Source organism: Rhinopithecus bieti, unplaced genomic scaffold (genome assembly GCF_001698545.2).
Source record: "Rhinopithecus bieti isolate Rb0 unplaced genomic scaffold, ASM169854v2 scaffold_5273, whole genome shotgun sequence".
Lineage (NCBI taxonomy): Eukaryota > Metazoa > Chordata > Mammalia > Primates > Cercopithecidae > Rhinopithecus > Rhinopithecus bieti.
In genome coordinates, this window is record NW_016805057.1 from 2932539 (window position 1) to 2951042 (window position 18504).

The following is an 18504-nucleotide window of genomic DNA, read 5'->3' on the forward strand; positions in this document are numbered from 1 at the left end:
CGCACCCAGCTGAGGATAGTTATTTTTACAAAGAGAAACCAAAGCGTTATTGACAGCTACATGGAAAATTACTGACAGAACTAACCTATGGCTCCAAGATCATTTTCTGGTAGGATCTTTGGCCCTTTTCCTACTACACGTCCTTTTAGTCCCAGTGACATTTATCATAGTACCCTCCTTTCAGATAAAAATAAGTGTTAGATTGATAGAAAAATGAAAGTGTTTTGCTAACAAAAATACTTTTAGCAGTTTGTTATATAACTATAGCATTAGAATTTTTTTCATCATGAATGTCAATTTGAGTTTTATGCTGATGTCATGGTAGAGTCCTGCAACCTAAGGATTAACTTATCTCAGTTATTTTGTTTTGATTGATCACTGGGTAGCCAGTCTGACCACTACATAGTTGATTCATGTTACTTATTGATTGCCAAAATTGCCAGAGGTACCCCGGTCATTTAACTGTCTTTATAATCAAATCAAATCCACTATGCAGCAATTCAGTCAATGGTTTGGTGTTCATCTGTCTAAAATGTTGATGGTACCACATAGGGACAAGATATTAAGCTATACTTAAAAACTAGCTCATTTCATTGAATCATAATAGATTTTTCTCCCATTCTAAAATTTGTATGCTGCTATAGGAGAAAGCATCAATCAATAAAAATTATAACATATTCTGTTTTCCTTTTCTTCCTTAAAACATTTAGCTGAAGTTGTAGAAACTCAGAGAAACATATGTTAGAGTGGGAAGTTGCAGATCAATTCATCCAGTCTTTTCCAAAGTATGTCAATAAATATTACCTGAAACAAAAGAAAAAAGGGGGAGAGTCTGTAGTCAAGTAAGTTTGTATAATGGAAGGTAAAACAAAATGGGACTGATGCCTTGAATATACTCATATGTGTTTCAGAGCTTCAAGAATGGGGAGGGGGAGGCATGAGATGATCGAGGTATGTTTCAGAATCATCTAACCACAGAACTCTTTGTCATGAACACTTGGGGGGACTTCATCTAGTCTCCTGATTTTGTAGTTAAACAAATAGAATTCCAAGGGGGTCAAGAAACTGATTCTGCGCCAAATACTTTCCTTTATTGTTTTTGTTCAGTCCTCCCTTTCCCCTACTTATATAAAAGTAGATATCAATATATTGATTTTCTTAATATAATCAATATAATGATTTTCTTAATTCTCTATAAGAGCTCTGCACACCCCTTTTCAGTGTCTAATTGATGCGTTGCTTCCAGGTGACCAGCTTACCAGTGATGTGATGCCTAAAATGGAAATGAAAACTAGTCACTTGGAAAAGATGTACTTTTAAACAGCTTAAGGTTTCAATATCATCTCATATTCTGATTTGAATAGCTTTTTTAAAATTGAGTAGCTACAATATGCCAGGTTCTTTATATGCATTGTATGATTTAATTCTCATAAAATCCTGCAAAATAGAGAATATGTCAATTTTCCTATTGGGGAGTTTATTTAGTAAATGGAAGGTGGGGGATTTAAAATAAGGTCAGTCTGACTGTAAAGTTGAGCATCTTGTTAAGCTCAAAGATATGATGATGGCTACATTGGAAGTGATGTTGTTGACAACATAGTTAACTTTTTAAAAAAAGTTATTGGTCCATAATTGAGTATGACAGAGGATAGAGAACTACATAATTTGAGGTAGACAAATTTATAAGAAATATAATCAGGAAAATAAACATACATTCAAGTAAAAGGATTCCCTACAAGCAGACATAAATTGCTTTGGGAGATGAGGGGAGGAATACACACATATATACTTTGGTACATACATATATGCATATATTCTTGAGCCAAAAAGTAGATATATTCAGAGCGATAAGGGTCAGTATATAGTTAAAAGTTGATCTGGACATGTAATTGTGAGAATTTATTATATGATAGGTTTTGATGCAGGCTGTACTGCTTTTCATATGCATTTTGTGTACATTTTGTTGAATGATAAAATGTAGTTTGACCATTAACATTCAATGACATAAATTCCTTAACTGCCTTCCAAGTCAGTGATCATTGTTTGGAATTATCTTAAAGCCAGATGATTTTCTGAAATTTCTCCTCTTAGTGAACGTACATAGCTTTTCTTAGTATAGGTATTTAGTTGGGCCAGTCTTCCTGCTGTTCTATTTTAAAATGTTTTATGTCTGTTTCCCTTTTCTCCTTCCCCGCTCCCTCCCTTTTTCCTTTCTTTCTTCCCTCCTCCTTATATTCTTCCTTCCTTCTTTTGATAAATTGATGTGCGTCTACCTCAAATTGATTATTTGTCCAAACTTCTGCAGCCAAGATAACAAAATGTTGTTATCTGGATAAAGATAAAATTTATGGAAAGTCAACTTGACTTTGCCTGATAATCCCTAAAAAATAACAAAGAAGTAAAATGATTTTGTCAATACCCTCCTTAAAAGTAGTTGTGAGGTTGTTAGTAGTTGATTTCTGGTAACTCATAAAGTTCTCTGGACGAACAAACTAGACCAAAACAAAATACGTAAAATATATATATTTAAAAATATATATATATAAAATATATATATAAAAAATATATATATATAAAATATAAATAAAAATATAACTACAAAATAAAATGTATAACACTAGAAACTTCTGGTTTTATTAGATTGAACACATGCTTTCATATATTCCTGTTCCAGAAATCTCACTAAAATTACTCTCACTAAAATTAATAAAGAATAAAAAATAAATCTCATTGAAATTAGTAAGGAATTTTAAAAAAAGGGGAAGGGGGAGGGATAGCATTAGGAGATATACCTAATGTAAATGACGAGTTAATGGGTTCAGCACACCACCATGGCACATGTATACATGTGTAACAAACCTGCATGTTGTGTACATGTACCCTAGAACTTAAAGTATAATAAAAAATAAATAAATAAATAAAACGGCCGGGCACAGTGACTCACGCCTGTAATCCCAGCACTTTGGGAGGCCGAGGCGGGTGGATCACAAGTTCAGGAGATCAAGACCAGCCTGGCTAACACGGTGAAACCCCCGTCTCTACTAAAAATACAAAAAACTTAGCCGGCCATGGTGGCGGGCACCTGTAGTCCCAGCTACTCCGGAGGCAGGAGAATGGCATGAACCCGGGAGGCGGAGCTTGCAGTGAGCCGAGATCGCACCACTGCACTCCAGCCTGGGTGACAGAGGGAGACTCTGTCTCCAAAAAAACAAAAAAAAAAACAAAAAACCATAAAGGACACAAAGCAAATGAGAGAGAACAAACAGAGGAGAGGCTACTGAACGTGAGATGTCAGGCAATTTGTGGAAGACGGCAGTGATGGAGGAGGAATAGCTGAGGTGCATCGAGCGAAGTCTTCACATTCATGCAAGGGTCGCTGCGAAGGCTTTGGAGTATTGAGACTGGAAAAAGGAGAATCAATTGCCAGGAGCTCAGAGCATCATAGCATATGGAGCAGTTAGGCCCTGCCCTCCGTAGCTCACATTGCCACTACCGATTCCCCATCCCTGTGTGAAGCATCAGCGATAGTCTTAGGCTACACTGAATCAGAGATACTCTGGACTCAGGGATTAGGCCCAGGAGAGAGGATGAAACTCCACAGAGAGAACAGGTGAAAACCTCCCGGACTATTCCCTGACATAGCTCCCAGGGAACCTACAGCGAGGGACTGGCTCCTTAGGCAAGGGTTTGGAGTTTCTTATCTGCAGAAATTCAGTCCAAAAAATGACTGATTGGCAGAGTCCCTGTTGAAATGGTAAGATTCCCCACTCTGTTACCTCAGAGGGATGCCAGTCAAGGAAAAAGCACACGCTGTCTACATTCAGGGTTTCCCTTGGAAACTGGACCCACCGTTTTTAAATATAAATGAATGATTTGTTTCATATATAATATATATATGAAATAAATATATATAGTTCTTAAATATAAATGAGTAATGAAGGGCCACCCAATATTTGAGGATATCCACTGACATAAAATATGGAATAAAATATAGAGATCAAAACAGAGAAAGGGGCTAAAGGGGCTCAGAGAAGATACAAATATTTCAGGAAGCAAATGAAAAGCTTTTAAAAACCTATAGTAACTTCAGAAAGATGAGAGACACTGTTGTATATATAAAATAAAAAGTATTCTGTAGAACAGGAACAATTAGAAAATAAGAAGGAGGTATTGGAAATTAAACGTATAGAAGAATATGAAATGATTCAGAGGTATAGAAGTGAAACTTTCTAGAAAGTAGATCGTCCAGACGTTTTCACGCTGCTGATAAAGACACACCCAAGATTGAATAATTTATTTTAAAAAGAGGTTTAATGAACTCACAGTTTCACATGGCTGGGGAGGCCTCATAATCATGGCAGAAAGCCAGGAAAGAACAAAGTCACATCTTACATGGTGGCAGGCAAAGAGAGAATGAGAAGCAAGCAAAAGGGGTTTCCCCTTATAAAACTGTCAGATCTCATGAGACTTATTCACTCCCATGAGAACAGTATGGGGGAAACCACCCCCATGATTCAAGTATCTCCCACTGGGTCCCTCCCACAACACATGGAAATTATGGGAGCTACAATTTAAGATGAGATTTGGATGGGAACACAGCCAAACCATATTAGATGGAGATGGGGTGAGGTGAGAAATGTAGTGGATTAATCCACGAGGTTCCACATTTTACCATAGGCATGCCAGAAGAAGAAAACAAGAAAAAAATGGTTCAGAGACAAGTACTAAAGAATAATAGAAGAAGAATTGTCAAAACGGAACAATGCTGTTTTCCAGATTTTAAGACACTATAAAGTGCCCAAAATGATGGGTAAGAAAAGATTCTCATTAGCTCATTAGGCTTCTTTACTCTGAGACTTCAGAATACCAGGATTATAGAGAAGATTCCAAAACCTTCCAGAGGAGTAACACAGGTCACATGTAAAAGATCATACCTGGTAAAAAAGAACAGTAGTGGCCTGAGACTGCAAGGCTGGAAGCTAGAAGACAATGAAGTACAGCCTAAAAATTTTGAGGGAAAATTACATTTTACTTAAAATTCAGTTACAAGTTTAACTCACAAACAAGTATGAGAGTAGCATTAAGACATTTTCAGACACACAAGGTCTCAACAAATTCACCTCCCATGTACCTTTTCTCAGGAAGCCACTAGAGAATGTGCTCTACAAAAATGAGGATGTAAACCAACAAAGAGGAAACCATGGGATCCAGGAAACGGGGGCTCCAACACAGGAGAGAGGCACAGGGATTTCGCAAGATGGTGTTAAAAAGAAGCCCCAGGACAACAGGTGGGCAGCTGGCCTGGAAAACCCCTAGACCAGAGGGGCTGGACGGGAGGTTCCTCCAGGGAAAAAGAGATCCAGTAGACTAACCAGTGGGCTAATTGTGTAAAAAAAAAAAAATGGTTTCAATATAAGTTCTGTAGTTATTTTGGATAGTTCATGAACGGTTAATTATAGATACACAAAAGAGGTAAGCAAAATAAAAGACAACACCAGGAAAAATAAGATGTTGAACAACATCGAACGCATTCTCTTTTACTACTTGTCTCGGTAGTAAACAATATTACATGGTCGTAGTAAGGTAAACTAGAATATCAGTTTAACCCCAAGTTGCTATTGGGAGCGTGTAATAGTATCAGAGTGCTAAATTTTCCTTATTCTGCATAGCAGTAAGGCAGATAATCTCTAAAAATGATAACTTAATAAATATTAGTATACACACAGTACTTAAGTATAGGGATAGCGTAGTTAAAAGTGGTTTCCTCTCCCATGGTGAAATTCAACCTCCCTAGTTACAGATGCTGGACAGTGCTAGTTTTCCTGTGCTGGACAAGACTGTAGATTAACCAAACCAAGAACAAGCGGTTGCAGCGAAAGTCTTACCTATATAATCTGGAAAATAAACATCTTTCATAATAAAAGCAAAAAAACAAAAAAAAAGTTTCCCTTGAGAAGCAGGAAGGGGAGTGGTAGGCAAAGTGGGGAAGGGAGTATTCTTTTTTGATTATAGGCCTTATATTACTATTCACCTTTTTAAACTATGGGCATATATTACTTTAATAAATGCTAAGCTGATTTTTGAAAATTACTGGAATAAGAAGTGGAAATTATAAAGCCAACATGCACAATGCTTCCCCCCACCACCACCAAATAAAGTAAAACAAAAGAGGAAGAAGCTGATGGTAATTTTTTAATCTTTTAAAACTCGTTTATCTATCTCGTATCTAATAGCAAAGTAGGACTCAGGACCCTCTGCCAGTCTTACTCCAACTAACATTTCCTGTCATCTACACCTACTCCCCACGTTCTTTAAGCTAAACAGGGCTACTTCATGTTTCCTGTACAACACCTATATTTTCCTTTATCTGGGCCTTTGCGTGTAGTGCAATTATTGTTCACCTTCCATTCACACATATTCCTAACACACACACACACACACTCACATACATTTATCCCTTACCAAGGTCCCCTTGTAGCACCTCCATCCCTTGCACACTTCCCTACCTGTTTACATGTTGGCTCTAAAAGCTCTCTGAGGGATCTTTGAGGGACCCCGGATAATAGCGTTCTCCCCTTCCTTTTCATTCCTGCTGTATTGCCTTTAACACCAGAGGACAAGAACCATATTGCACTGGTATTTGTTCCTCCTATAGTGTCAGGCAGAGTGCTGGCATATTCCAGGGATCGCCTCAGATATTAATCAATTGGATAAATTAATCTTCCATTAAAGGTGAAGTCCACTCTGTCATATGGCCCAGTGTTACACATCTCTATCTGCAAAAGTAAACATCACTGGAATGTATGGGTTTTTGTTTTTGTTTTAAGGAAGCTCATGTGCTTTCCTCCTAAGCACGGAGAGCATGCACAGAGCCCAGAGGGTAAACTGCGCCCTAAAAGTTTGCTTATACTTCCTTCGTGGGGAATGTGGAAAGGTTGCAAGTTTTTATTGGACTCTGCAAGGTTACAGGTAGCTTGGCACTGATGTTGCTGTGGGAAGGATGTCACTTAGGTCTCCAACTGAAGAATCACCTACGTATGACCCTGGGCCTGGTGGACAACAGCACAGCTTACAATATGGCAGGAAAATGGAAACCCTGTCATGAAGCCAGAACAGGAAAATTAAAAAGGAAGTCCACAAACACTCAATGATAATAGCAAGCGTAGCACAGCTAGGACTTTCATTCATAGCTTCCCATGCTTAGTTTAGGTTTCCTTCTATTTAATCAGGCTTTATACCACAAGCCCCAGGTCTCTTTTATAACCATTCAAATGATCATCTAACAGACTGTAACAGGATTAATCTAAAACATCCGCCTATGGAAATAACCAAAGCCCAGCAATGTTATGACACATGCAAACAATAGAGTGCAATGGAGATTTTAAAAAGAATAAGGTAGGCTGGGGCAGTGGTTCATGCCTGTAATCCCAGCGCTTTGGGAGGATGAGGTGGGTGGATCACTTGAGGTCAGGAGTTTGAGACCAACCTGGTCAACACAGGGAAACCCAATCTCTACTGAAAATACAAAAATTAGCCAGTCGTGGTGGCGGGCACCTGTAATCCCAGCTACCCAGGAGGCTGAGGCAGGAAAAGGGCTTGAACCCAGGAGACAGAGGTTGCAGTGAGCTGAGATCATGCCACTGCACTCCATCCTGGGTGACAGAGACTCCATCTCAAAATAAATAGATAGATACAATGATAGACTGGATAAAGAAAATGTAGCATATATGCACCATGGAATACTATGCAGCCATAAAAAAGGATGAGTTCATGTTCTTTGCAGGGACATGGATAAAGCCGGAAACTATCATCCTCAGTGAACAACTAACACAAGAACAGAAAACCAAACACTGCACGTTCTCACTCATAAGTGGGAGCTCAACAATTAGAACACATGGACACAGGGAGGGGAACATCACACACCGGGGCCTGTTGGGGGGTAGAGGGCAAGGAGAGCATTAGGAGAAATACCTAATGTAGATGATGGGTTGATGGGTGCAGCAAACCACCATGGCACGTGTATACCTATGTAACAAACCTGCATGTTCTGCACATGTATTCCAGAACTTAAAGGATAATTTAAAAAGAGAGAGAGAGAGAGAGAAAGAAAAAGAAAAGAAAGAAGGAGAGAGAGAGAGAAAGAAAGAGAGAGAGAGAGAAAGGAAGGAAGGAAGGAAAGAAAGGAAAGAAGGAAAGAACGAAGGAAGGAAGGAAAGAAGGAAGGAAAGAAGGAAGGAAAGGAAGGAAAGGAAGGAAGGGAGGAAGGAAGGAAGGAAAGAAAGAAAGAGAAAGAAAGAAAGGAAAGAAAGAAAAGAAAGAAAGAAAAAAAAAGAAAGAAAGAAGGGAAAGAAAAGAAAAGAAAGAAAAGAAAGATCTGTAAGCCCTGCTGTGGTGAAGCATTTAATACCTACTGTTAAAGGAAAAAGTAAGTGTGGAATAGGATTACCTCCTTCAGGTCTGTACTCAACTGTCACCTTTCCAATGAGGCCTTCCTTAACTACTGAATTCGTACTTGAAAACATTTTGTCCCCTCTCCCCTTTTTCTCCATTAGCATTTATCCGCATCTGACATAATCGATAACTTATTTGTTTATTTGTGATGCTATCTTCATACTGGAATATAATGTACACAAGGGATTTTGTCTGTTTTATTTACTGCTTTTCCCCCAGTGCCTAGAATAACCAAATGAATGAATTTATATGAGAAACCCTTATGATTTGCATAGAAACAGTTCTGGAGGGCTATACAAACTTCACAGTAGTTGTCTGTGAGCAGTAGAAGTAGGAGACTAGGAGCAAGACTCACTTTTTATTGTATATATCTTACCATGTACATGTATGTATCTTTTTTAAATAAAAACACTGGTTTTATAAGGAATCCCATTTAAAGTGTTTTGTGAAGGCTATGATAAAATAATAACGTATTAATAAACACCGTTTACTTCTAATTGTGAGATAATCAATACCATTCTGAATTTCTCTTCTTTCCAGAAGTCAAGTTGTAAATGGGCCACTATTCAAGTTCATGGGCTTTATATTTTATGAAGCCTTTACCAACAGACTTTTTATTTGCCATCAGAGCAGTGCCATGTGTACTTACATTGTGGTGGGGAAATTGGATTTTAGGCCAGATACATTTATGTCTTCTACCTTTTAACTAAATGACCTAGAGCAGGTTACTCAACCAGCCTGCATTCCCTTACCTATAAAATTGGGATAATTTTCCCACTAGCAAAGGCTGCCCTTAAAGCAAAACAAGACCAAATATATATATTCAATGCCTTGCAGCGTCTGGTTCAAGGTAGGACTCAGTATGTAAGGTCCTTCCCCTTTCCTGACAGAAGATGAGCCAGAGAGAAGACCTTTAGTAATATTTTCCCTTCTAACTACTCAAAATGTGGTCCCAACATCACCAAGAAGTTTATGAGAAATGCAAAGTCTCAACCTTTACCTAATTTAATGAGTCAGAATCTGCAGTTTAACAAAATACCTGGGTGATCCCTGTGGACAGTGAAGTTTGAAAAGCTCTGTTTTCATGTTTCTTATAGCAGTGTTTCAGACAGGCTTCTATTAATCATGTTGTTGCTGTTTTAAAAATTTCTGTATTTTACAATGCTTTGACATCTTGGGGCTTTGTGGACTTGGGATGCTCAACCTTCCAGGGTCAGTTGATTCCTAGAGACAGTAAACATCTTGACTGTGAGCTCGCCTTTGATATTCAAGCCAACCAATCCTGAGTCCATGCCACTACCTGCTTCCTTTTATCAGGCTCCTGCAATCCAGAACACTATTTACCTGCCCTGAATCACTCCAGGGCCAGGTACTGCATGACTAGGAACCACCCCTATACCACAGAGCCTGCTGAAACTACTCAAATTAGCTGTCCTAAGCTGCTTACTCTGTCTTGCCCATTCTTTCCATGGAAACCATAATAAAGGCCCTTGCCCACATTTTCCCCTTATTTCCTCTGCCTCCTACTGACCCTGGTGGCCCAGTATGGTCTGACATACCTGCTTTTCTTGGGAACTGTGACAAACTGTCCTCTCAATAGCAGTCACCTCCTGATCTGTTGGCCTGGTCGTACCTGAATAAAACCAAAACCCCAGGTACATTTTCTTAAAAGACTGCCCTCGTAAGCTTCTTAGTTGAACTCTTCCTGCCATCTGCCACCCCCCACTTCACCTTGCAAATTTAAGGTTTATTTGGAGAGGTGTGAGGGTGTCCAGCAGAGCCTGATTTTCTGGCTGGGGATGGCCAACAAGCCAAAATCCATGAGGATACTAAGCTACCTCACCAGCTGGAACTTACTTTTAAATAAAGATGATCAGGGATAACCACACAGAAGATTGTAAATCTGCTTAATATCGTATGACTATGTTGAATGCCAATAATACTCCTTAAGCAGAAGCTTTGAACACTTCCAAAATTGCTATTATAAATGATCAATTTTTGCTCATTTGCTATTACAAATGATTCCATTGCTATTACAATGATTCCATTACCTCCGAGGTAATGGAACCATTTGAATTGAAACAAACTTATTTACAGTATTCTAAAATGTCAAAAACAAGTGAAAACCTGCCATTCTATCCTTTCATCTTTCACTGTGGCCTCTTAGTGTGGCATATATGCTTTAGATAGAAATAGCTCCTGCCAGGGAGCAGCTATTATGTTACCAAGCAGCTTCCCTTCCCACATTTGCGTTTGCCTGTTGTCTCTTCGGTTGTAGAAAGAATCTTGATATATGGAAGTGAGCTGACTGAAGCTGAGGTTAATAAAAGCAAGTATTAAAAGAACGCAAAAGGGACTTTTCTCTCTGTGACTCAAAAAAAAAATACAGTTTTAAGAAGTATCTATTTTAGAAGTATTTCATGTTTGTTAGGTAAGACTGTGAGAATAGAAGATATGAACTTTTACCTTATGAAAGTTATTTTACTACAGTTTTATTAAGAAATTAAAATGTGTTTAACACCTTTTAATTCAAAATATTAGAAAAGGAAACTTTCCACTGATTGTTTTATGATCATCAGTTTTGTTTCCGTAAGAAATATACCCATTTATTATTACCTTAAAAAGAAACTGCAGGTAGCAGGATTTTGCTCCCCATAACTGGCCCTGTCAGATTGAACATTACTGCCGAAGCAGTGGATAAAATGTGACTTGTAGCCTGCATGAATCACAGTGTCCCCTGAAACCGCTTGTTTCTAGGAGGGATTTTGTTTGATCGCTCCTTGACCCTTTTCCAAGAAACCTAATTTGCCCAAGGGAGTCTCACACTGGAAAACAGTGTTTGCGTCTGCTTAGGGAAATGTGCCTGAAATAATGACTTATTTAGAACTGAGAACAGAATGGAATGGAACGGATTGATAAGCCAGTTTGAGCAGGCAGAGAGCGACTTGGGCCTCTAAACTCATAAAAGGAGCTCAGCAGCAAAGCACTTTGCCTACACTGTATCTGGCAAGGCCCATCTTCATTCAACAAACATTGTCTCTGTGAACTCTGTGCAGAATTCTTACTCTTATAAATGCCTTCAGGCATGCCATTTCATTTTAAGTTTCACTGACACTTCTAAGATGGTGCGGATTTCTCGATTCAGCCCTGCAGACCCCAGTGTAGAAATTGCTCTCCAAGGTATGTTACCCGTTTTAAACTCAGTCGCGTCCGTTTAGATGGCTGCAGAATGCTTGTTGGTAGTGATGCCGCTCGGAGTTAAAGTACTTGCTTGGCTGCCAGGAGAGTTGGCGAGTGTGCTGGTGCATGGATTACCCAAAGAGGGGGCTTGACTCAGCTTCTTTCTCACTTACTGGACTGAAAATGAACCAGCAGTCAAAAGTAGGGAGGTGACATCTCATCTAGAGGAATGAAGAATGTAGTTGAGGTAAAAAAGGGGAAAAAAAACGAAGAAAGAACTTTACCACTGGATTGCTCTTTGTGCTGCTGCATTTCCTGTTTCTTTTGCTTTTTTCTTTTTTCTCTTCACTTTTCTGCCAATAAAGTGTAGTCGATTTGTCTTACCACTATAGCCTCAAGGCTAGTAACTCTTTGAAATGGCAAAGGTGCAAACAAAATGCTCTTAAATTTTAAAACCTGGAGCTAAGTTGATCTTCGTCTTAATCTTTCTTTGCCGTTTGAAGTTTTTTAAAAAATTAAACCATTGACGATATTTAAATTGGCAAGGCTAAGCTTAAACAAAGTCCTATTTAGGTACAGTGGTAATGAGAGTTTACCTTTTTTATTTTTAATTTAAATCTGTCTTTGCACAATTAGCAAATTTTTAAAAGACCTCTCCTGCAAAGTCTGCAAGCAATTGCCTGTTCCAACTAATAAGAGAACATGTTTTACAAGGTTCATGTTGATTAATTGACAAATGCTGATAAAATCAAAGCAGTGGGAAAATGCAGTGCACCAGCTGCAGCATAAATTACTTCTGTTCAATAATGTTTCCAGTGGCTATACATTTATGGTTTACCTTTCAATAAATATTACTGTCTTAATTGAAACATCCATTGTGGAAATTTATCTCTGAAGATGATTGTCAGGAGCCACAGCTAGGACTAAACTTTTCTATATCTGTGTATGCTTTTCTGCTCAATTAAAGACATTGATTGCTGTGAACATTTTAAAGATGAATGCTTTATATTTTGTATGAAAGGAACACAAACACATTTTAATATACTTGGAAAATCATACACTCTTGATTGACCTCAGTGTTCTCTACATTTCTGATAGCTTCAACAATAAATACAAAATATAACTTCGAAACCACTAGCCTTACACCAATCCATCAGCTGTTATGGCAGCTATGAAGGTCTCCATTAGAAGGGCTATAGCTGGCTGTTTTATGCTTGTGTATGTTTCCAGCATCGGAGATGCTTGGCCAGACCCAGATTTCTCCTTTTGCATATGAATGATTTAAAAAGATGTCAGAAAGATCTCCTGCATCCTGGATGAAACCCAAAGGTCCAGAGAATTCCAGTAGAGGGGGAATGTAAGTCAGGGCACAGACTATCTTGCAGGGTTCCTACCCCTCTCCTGTTGTGGTCCATGTCCATCTGATAGACTCCCATGCTATAGTGCCTTAAGAACACTTTGGCATGTAAATTTAGGGGCCCAACCAAGCTGATCCTTTAGTGTAGACATCCTAAGATATCCTGCTCATCCACACTTCACAAAGTGACATTGACATACTTTTCTCAACAAAGTCATTTCAGTTCAACAAATATTTATCAAACCTACTATATATGTCAGGCACTGTACTGGGCCCTTGGTATATACACATGAATCAGACAGTTTATCCAGAAGAAGCTTACAATAGGCAATCATGTCTCTGAACATTTGCAATAGGTTATTTAAAAGACATCTTTCTATAATTTGCCAATTTTTTGAGCTTCTGTTGTGTACTAGGCATTGCTCTAGGTGTTCAAGAAATTTTCTGGATGTTTTCTTTCTTTGGTATTAATCAGAGGCCACTGTTCTCATGGCCTTCTAAGGCAAATGTCATTTGCCAGTGTTCTGTCTGAGCTACCCCACTTGCTGATTGCCAGTTCATATTGTACTCAAGATTATCGCAGCTGCCAGACCTGGATTGAGATTAGGGTTGGACTAGTAGGACAGGACTGACCGGAGACTATCATTCTAAACTTTAGTCAAAGAGTACTGTGCCCCCAGGATGGGCATGAAGACTGTGAAATAGGAATATGGGATTGTTGGATGAGGGAGTTAGGGGCAATTTGAGGCATGTGAGAACCAAGCTGTTTGGGGGATATGGATCACAGTAGAGACAGATTAAACTGGCAAGCCAAGGCTGAAGGTTGGGCAGAAGTTAGATGGGGCTTATAAACAGGAGAATTCCAAGTATTTGACTAGAAGGTAAGCCCAGAAGGCAGAATAGCCATGGAGGGCATAAAGAGGCAGCCAGTTAGGAGAGATCAACGGAGGTTTACAAGCGGGTGAGTTAAAGCCATAGGCCCAGTAGGCATTTAAGCATTCTAGGAGATAAGGAGCCACTGGGATGTACTCAACCATCAAGAAACTCAGGTTTAAGAAGAAAAAAAAACGGAAATCCTTGCCACTGAAAATTCTGGTAATCTAGGCCACAAAGCTCTGAGCAAGTGACAGTGTGATGGAGAATTTGAGTCCAGGCTCATTTTGTTCTCTCAGCCCAGACATCATTAAGACAGTGTCTGGCATGCTGTAGTCATTCCACAAATATTTCACTGACCTGACCTGGGTTCCGAAAAGGAGGTAGATTCCAAAATGAGGCCATTTTTATATGGCAGTGGACAAATTAAATTGTCTTGGCACTTAATGAAAAAAAAAAGGCACAGGATAAACACACAAGAAGGAAGATGATCTTTTGTTTCAAAGATGCCTGCATTGTCTCAGTATTTACATTTGTTTCCTCCCTTGATTTCCTTTCTTGCTGGATGGAATTTAGGAAGAGGGGGGACAGACTACTGTGGAACCTGGAAAGTTCTAAGAGTGTGTGGTTAGCTATTACCCAGATTGGAGATGTTTTCCTCATGGGAGCTTTCAGAAAGAAAGCAATGAAAAGGGAAGGCTGAAGTGATTAAACCCTGCTGAACTCCCAGGTTTATGTCTGTGATGATTTCAGTGAGGAGCCAGAGCTTAGCTGAATTGCTTGCGTCACACCCAGAATCTCTTCTTATCTCCCATCAGGAAGGGGCTGCCTGATGACCTCCATCCCCAGGAGGCTCTTTGGCTTTTGGTGATAGCTGCCAGTAAAAATAATAGGAAAGATTGTTGCACGGGCCCTTGGTAACGGTCCTATTGTGCTGGTGTTGTACATCACACATAAAAGTTGTAAAACACAGTCTTTTTAAAAAATGCCCTCTTTTATAAAGTTGAGTCATTGAGATCCAACAAAAACCACCTGGGCAGCATCCATACCCTTCAATAGCCATTCAGAGCCCCCAAGCCAGGAAAGACCTGAGCGCCATTCCTCATTCTGCAGTCCTGGACCATGTTCCCTGTTTTAACACTAGATGGGGCATTGTTGTTATTACAGTGGCTATTTTTTAAAAAGGAAATGTGTAAGACCCAGAAAGAAGAAAACATTTCTCTAGAACATAATATTGTTCTATAGAATCAGAGAGCACTGGAGCAGAAAACAGCCAGGAAAAGAGTACAGTTCTTGCTTCTCATTCTTACTTGAGAAAACTGTGACCAGCCCAAGTTCACATAGCAGGTCAGTGGCAGACCCAGAACTGGAAGCCAGAACCCACGTCACCCTAGCCTAGGGCAGCCCCTGCCCCCTGCCTCATGGCCACATGCCCAGGGAAGAGGTGTGGGTGGCACGTGGATCCAACAAACCGTCTCCTTTTATACGGAGAATAATAAAAGAGTGAAATCTCCAAGGCTTGTCCTCCTGAATACAACCCTCCTACAACTTGGCTCTGTATGTAGATGACTCAAAGAAAGGTGAACAATGAACACAATTCAGTTTTTGTACGTCTCTTACACACATTTTTTAAATGCCAGTATGAATGAATTAACTTGATTTTTTAAAATGTGAATAAATGAAATATGTTTCTAGCTAACTTAAGAATTTGAAATTTTGGTTTAGCTAGGCACTGTGAAACAGGTCACAGTCTGTCTTCTTGGTCTTCCCAGCCATTTACTGGTCATCTTCACTTGAGCCATTGTCACCCCTGGCCTTTTCCTAGAACCCAGCTGAAGACAAGGGAAGTCCCAGAACTTTTTTCTCTCTCCAGGTCCACCCAGGGGACCTTGCTTTTCCACCCCTTCCTTTGCCCTCTGTGAAAGAGGTAGAATATGAAGGCTGCAGCTCAGCCTTCACCTCCACTCACACCAGTGTGACTAAATTATTGAAAGAAAATGATCCGCTCTCCTTGCTCTCCTTGCTTCTGACTAACAGGTCCCAGCTCAGAGCAAAATCTGCAGACCCTGTGATTGATAGGCCTGGCAGACTATGTTTTAGCAGACTCTTTCTTAAGAAGGTGAAGGCCTGTGTTTTCAGCAGACTGAGAAGGGGTGCTATTGCAGTCCGCTTAAAACACTTGCTTTTTCTCAGTTCACTGGTAGCCCTCCCCGCTCACAGGCCTACAGTGCTAATTCTAATCTTTAGTTCAGTTACTGCAGCATTCTCACTTTCTCCGTATCTACCAAAGTACTTCACATCCTCTTCTTACTACCTGTGCTTCCTAAACAGCTAGGGTCCTTGGGAGAAGAGCAGGTTAGTCATAGAGAAACAATCTACATGGTAATTTTTGTTTCATGTTAGACATTGCACATTTAAACCTTTTGAAGTAAAACGCTTTAAAAGTCCATTCTGAAAAGCTTGGCATGTGTGGATAATTGTTTTTTTCTTCACTTGGAATGCCTCTCCTCTGCCTGGTCTCATCCTGTTCATCCTTTGCAACCAGCTCAAATGTCACCTCCTTGGGTGAGCTTCCACTCTCTCTACGCGCAGGTTGCCTTCCGGGATCCTCACTCTTTACTCCGTGCTGCCAGAGCCTCTTATTCCTACCACCAGAATATACCAGTTATCTCAAGTACATTACAACCAGTTATATACGTGTCTGTCCAGCCAGCACAGTTGTGGACTCCTTAACGAGAGGGACAGTGGATGGTGCCTGATTCATCTCGCATCATGCAGGTGGAGCATAGTAGATGATGTGCATCAGGACTTCTATGCATATTTACGGAATTAAGTCAAATTATGTCAGTGCCAGCTCTTTTAATATAAAGATTCTGAGCTTTTGGAAGGTGGATCAAGTAAAAGAGTATTTTAAAAGTCATAGTCTTCTGAAATTTCCTGAAGATAGTTCCTGAAGATTTAAAAATTTTTATATTCTTATTTTTAATGTGATCTTGTTATATAAAATTAGCCATATATTACTATGTGTATGGGGACACTGGTCATTTATTTGCTCCCCACATCTGAATTGGACAGAATTTTTGGTCACAGATTCTCTTTGCTGTATACGAAAGATTTATACTGGAAACGTGTATAAATCTAATGTCTGTAAATAAAAGTGTGTGTGAAAATGCACTAAGGGAGCTGTTTATAGAAAACATTTTTCCAAGTGAATAATATTTATATAAAAGGATAATTTCTGAACTTATCAGAGAATGTGCCTTTTATAGAGTAGTATTTTTCCCAGAATGACAAAGGCACTTCTATATTCCAGTCAAAATTCTCCTGGCATTAATTTTGTTTTTCCATAGTATATTTAAAACACAGGACTTAAGAAGATTTTTAATTTATACAACACATATTCTAAAGTTGGTAACTCCTCTTACTGTCATAAAATTGGTATGTATTATGTATTATTTCTCATCCCATTAATAAAAAATTACTTGCGTGGGCATTTAATGATTTTAACACAAATATTATTTGAAGGAATCAGTATATTATACACTTGATTGGCAAGAAGCACTGAGGGCTGATGTGAACGCTGACGCAGAGCCGGGGTATGGAAAAGGCATAAATCTCAGTGAAACACTTATTGTTCAAAGAACCAAAAATGTTATGCTTGGAACTGAAGTTTTTATATGAGTTTTATTTAAATGTTTCCATTTTCATTTTTTCCAGATTGGCCAAATTCAGAGCAAGGCATGGGGTAGGGTAGTGTGGGTTTGGGGATATTGTCATTGGTGAGTGACTGTCAGTGTCTCTGTGCATTCAGAATGCAGGGTCACTGCTGCCTCTTGCCCTATCTCCCAGTGGTGGGCACAGCAGAGGTCTTTTAATAATGCATTCACTAAGTTGAAAAATAATATTCTTGGCTCTGGAACTACATATTTAACACATTCTCAGGCTATGCCATATGGAAAGCCTAGTGCTTTTGGACTGAGGTTCTGCTGTGCAGAAATAAAACACTTGAGTGTTGACCTTTTTCAGTAAACAATACTAGAAATGTTGAGTACCTTTAAAATTCAAATGCAGGTTTTAAAATGTGTTCTCATTTTCATGGGCAGCTGAGACCAGCCTGCACTAATACCCAGCTAATCTGGGGGCTGTGAAGAGCTGGGGAATCAGTCCGACTCGGCTCCTCTGTGCTTGTTTTAGCTCCATGTACAGAGGCTCTGGGGCCCTGGTCTGTTCAATTCTCCCTACGTGTAGGCGTTTTAATTTCCCAGGAGATCTGTCTCGTGTCTGGGCATTTGTACGGTGAGCATCAAATTTGGACCCACATATATGCCTCTACCCAATTTTAATTAAGTAGTAAAACTGATCTTTATTTATTAGAATTTTATTTCAAACCCCAACATCCCTCCTTCTACTTGTACCTTTAAAAACATTTCTCTTGGCTTAAAAAAAAAAAAAAAAAAAATGTCTTTTCTTCCTCCTAAAAAAAACATCTAAGGAGAAAACCTCCACTTCATTGTGGGATCTTGTCCAACTTTTATTACTGGTTCTTGGGATCACAACATGCAGAGCGGGAGTAGCTGGCTAGAGATTGCATTTACCCAAAGATGATGATTACCAGCAGACCTGCAGTGCTGCCTTGGGGCAGG

The 18504-nt window shown here is 39.3% G+C and overlaps 1 protein-coding gene and 1 long non-coding RNA gene across 2 annotated transcripts in view; one reads left to right on the plus strand and one right to left on the minus strand.

Annotated features, from left to right (window-relative positions):
• Window positions 1-232: 232 nt before the first annotated feature.
• LOC108528980 (uncharacterized) lies at window positions 233-11661 on the minus strand. Its single transcript, XR_001885364.1, has 4 exons — window positions 11565-11661; window positions 4935-4979; window positions 1260-1273; window positions 233-804 (listed from the first exon to the last, which is right to left on the minus strand). It is a non-coding gene; the product is annotated as an uncharacterized LOC108528980 (long non-coding RNA).
• Window positions 11475-18504, plus strand: part of ENOX1 (ecto-NOX disulfide-thiol exchanger 1) — a 251289-nt gene continuing 244259 nt past the window's right edge. The window contains 1 exon segment of the mRNA XM_017871019.1: window positions 11475-11631. Coding sequence (XP_017726508.1) covers window positions 11574-11631 — 58 coding nt within the window. The 5' untranslated portion in view covers window positions 11475-11573.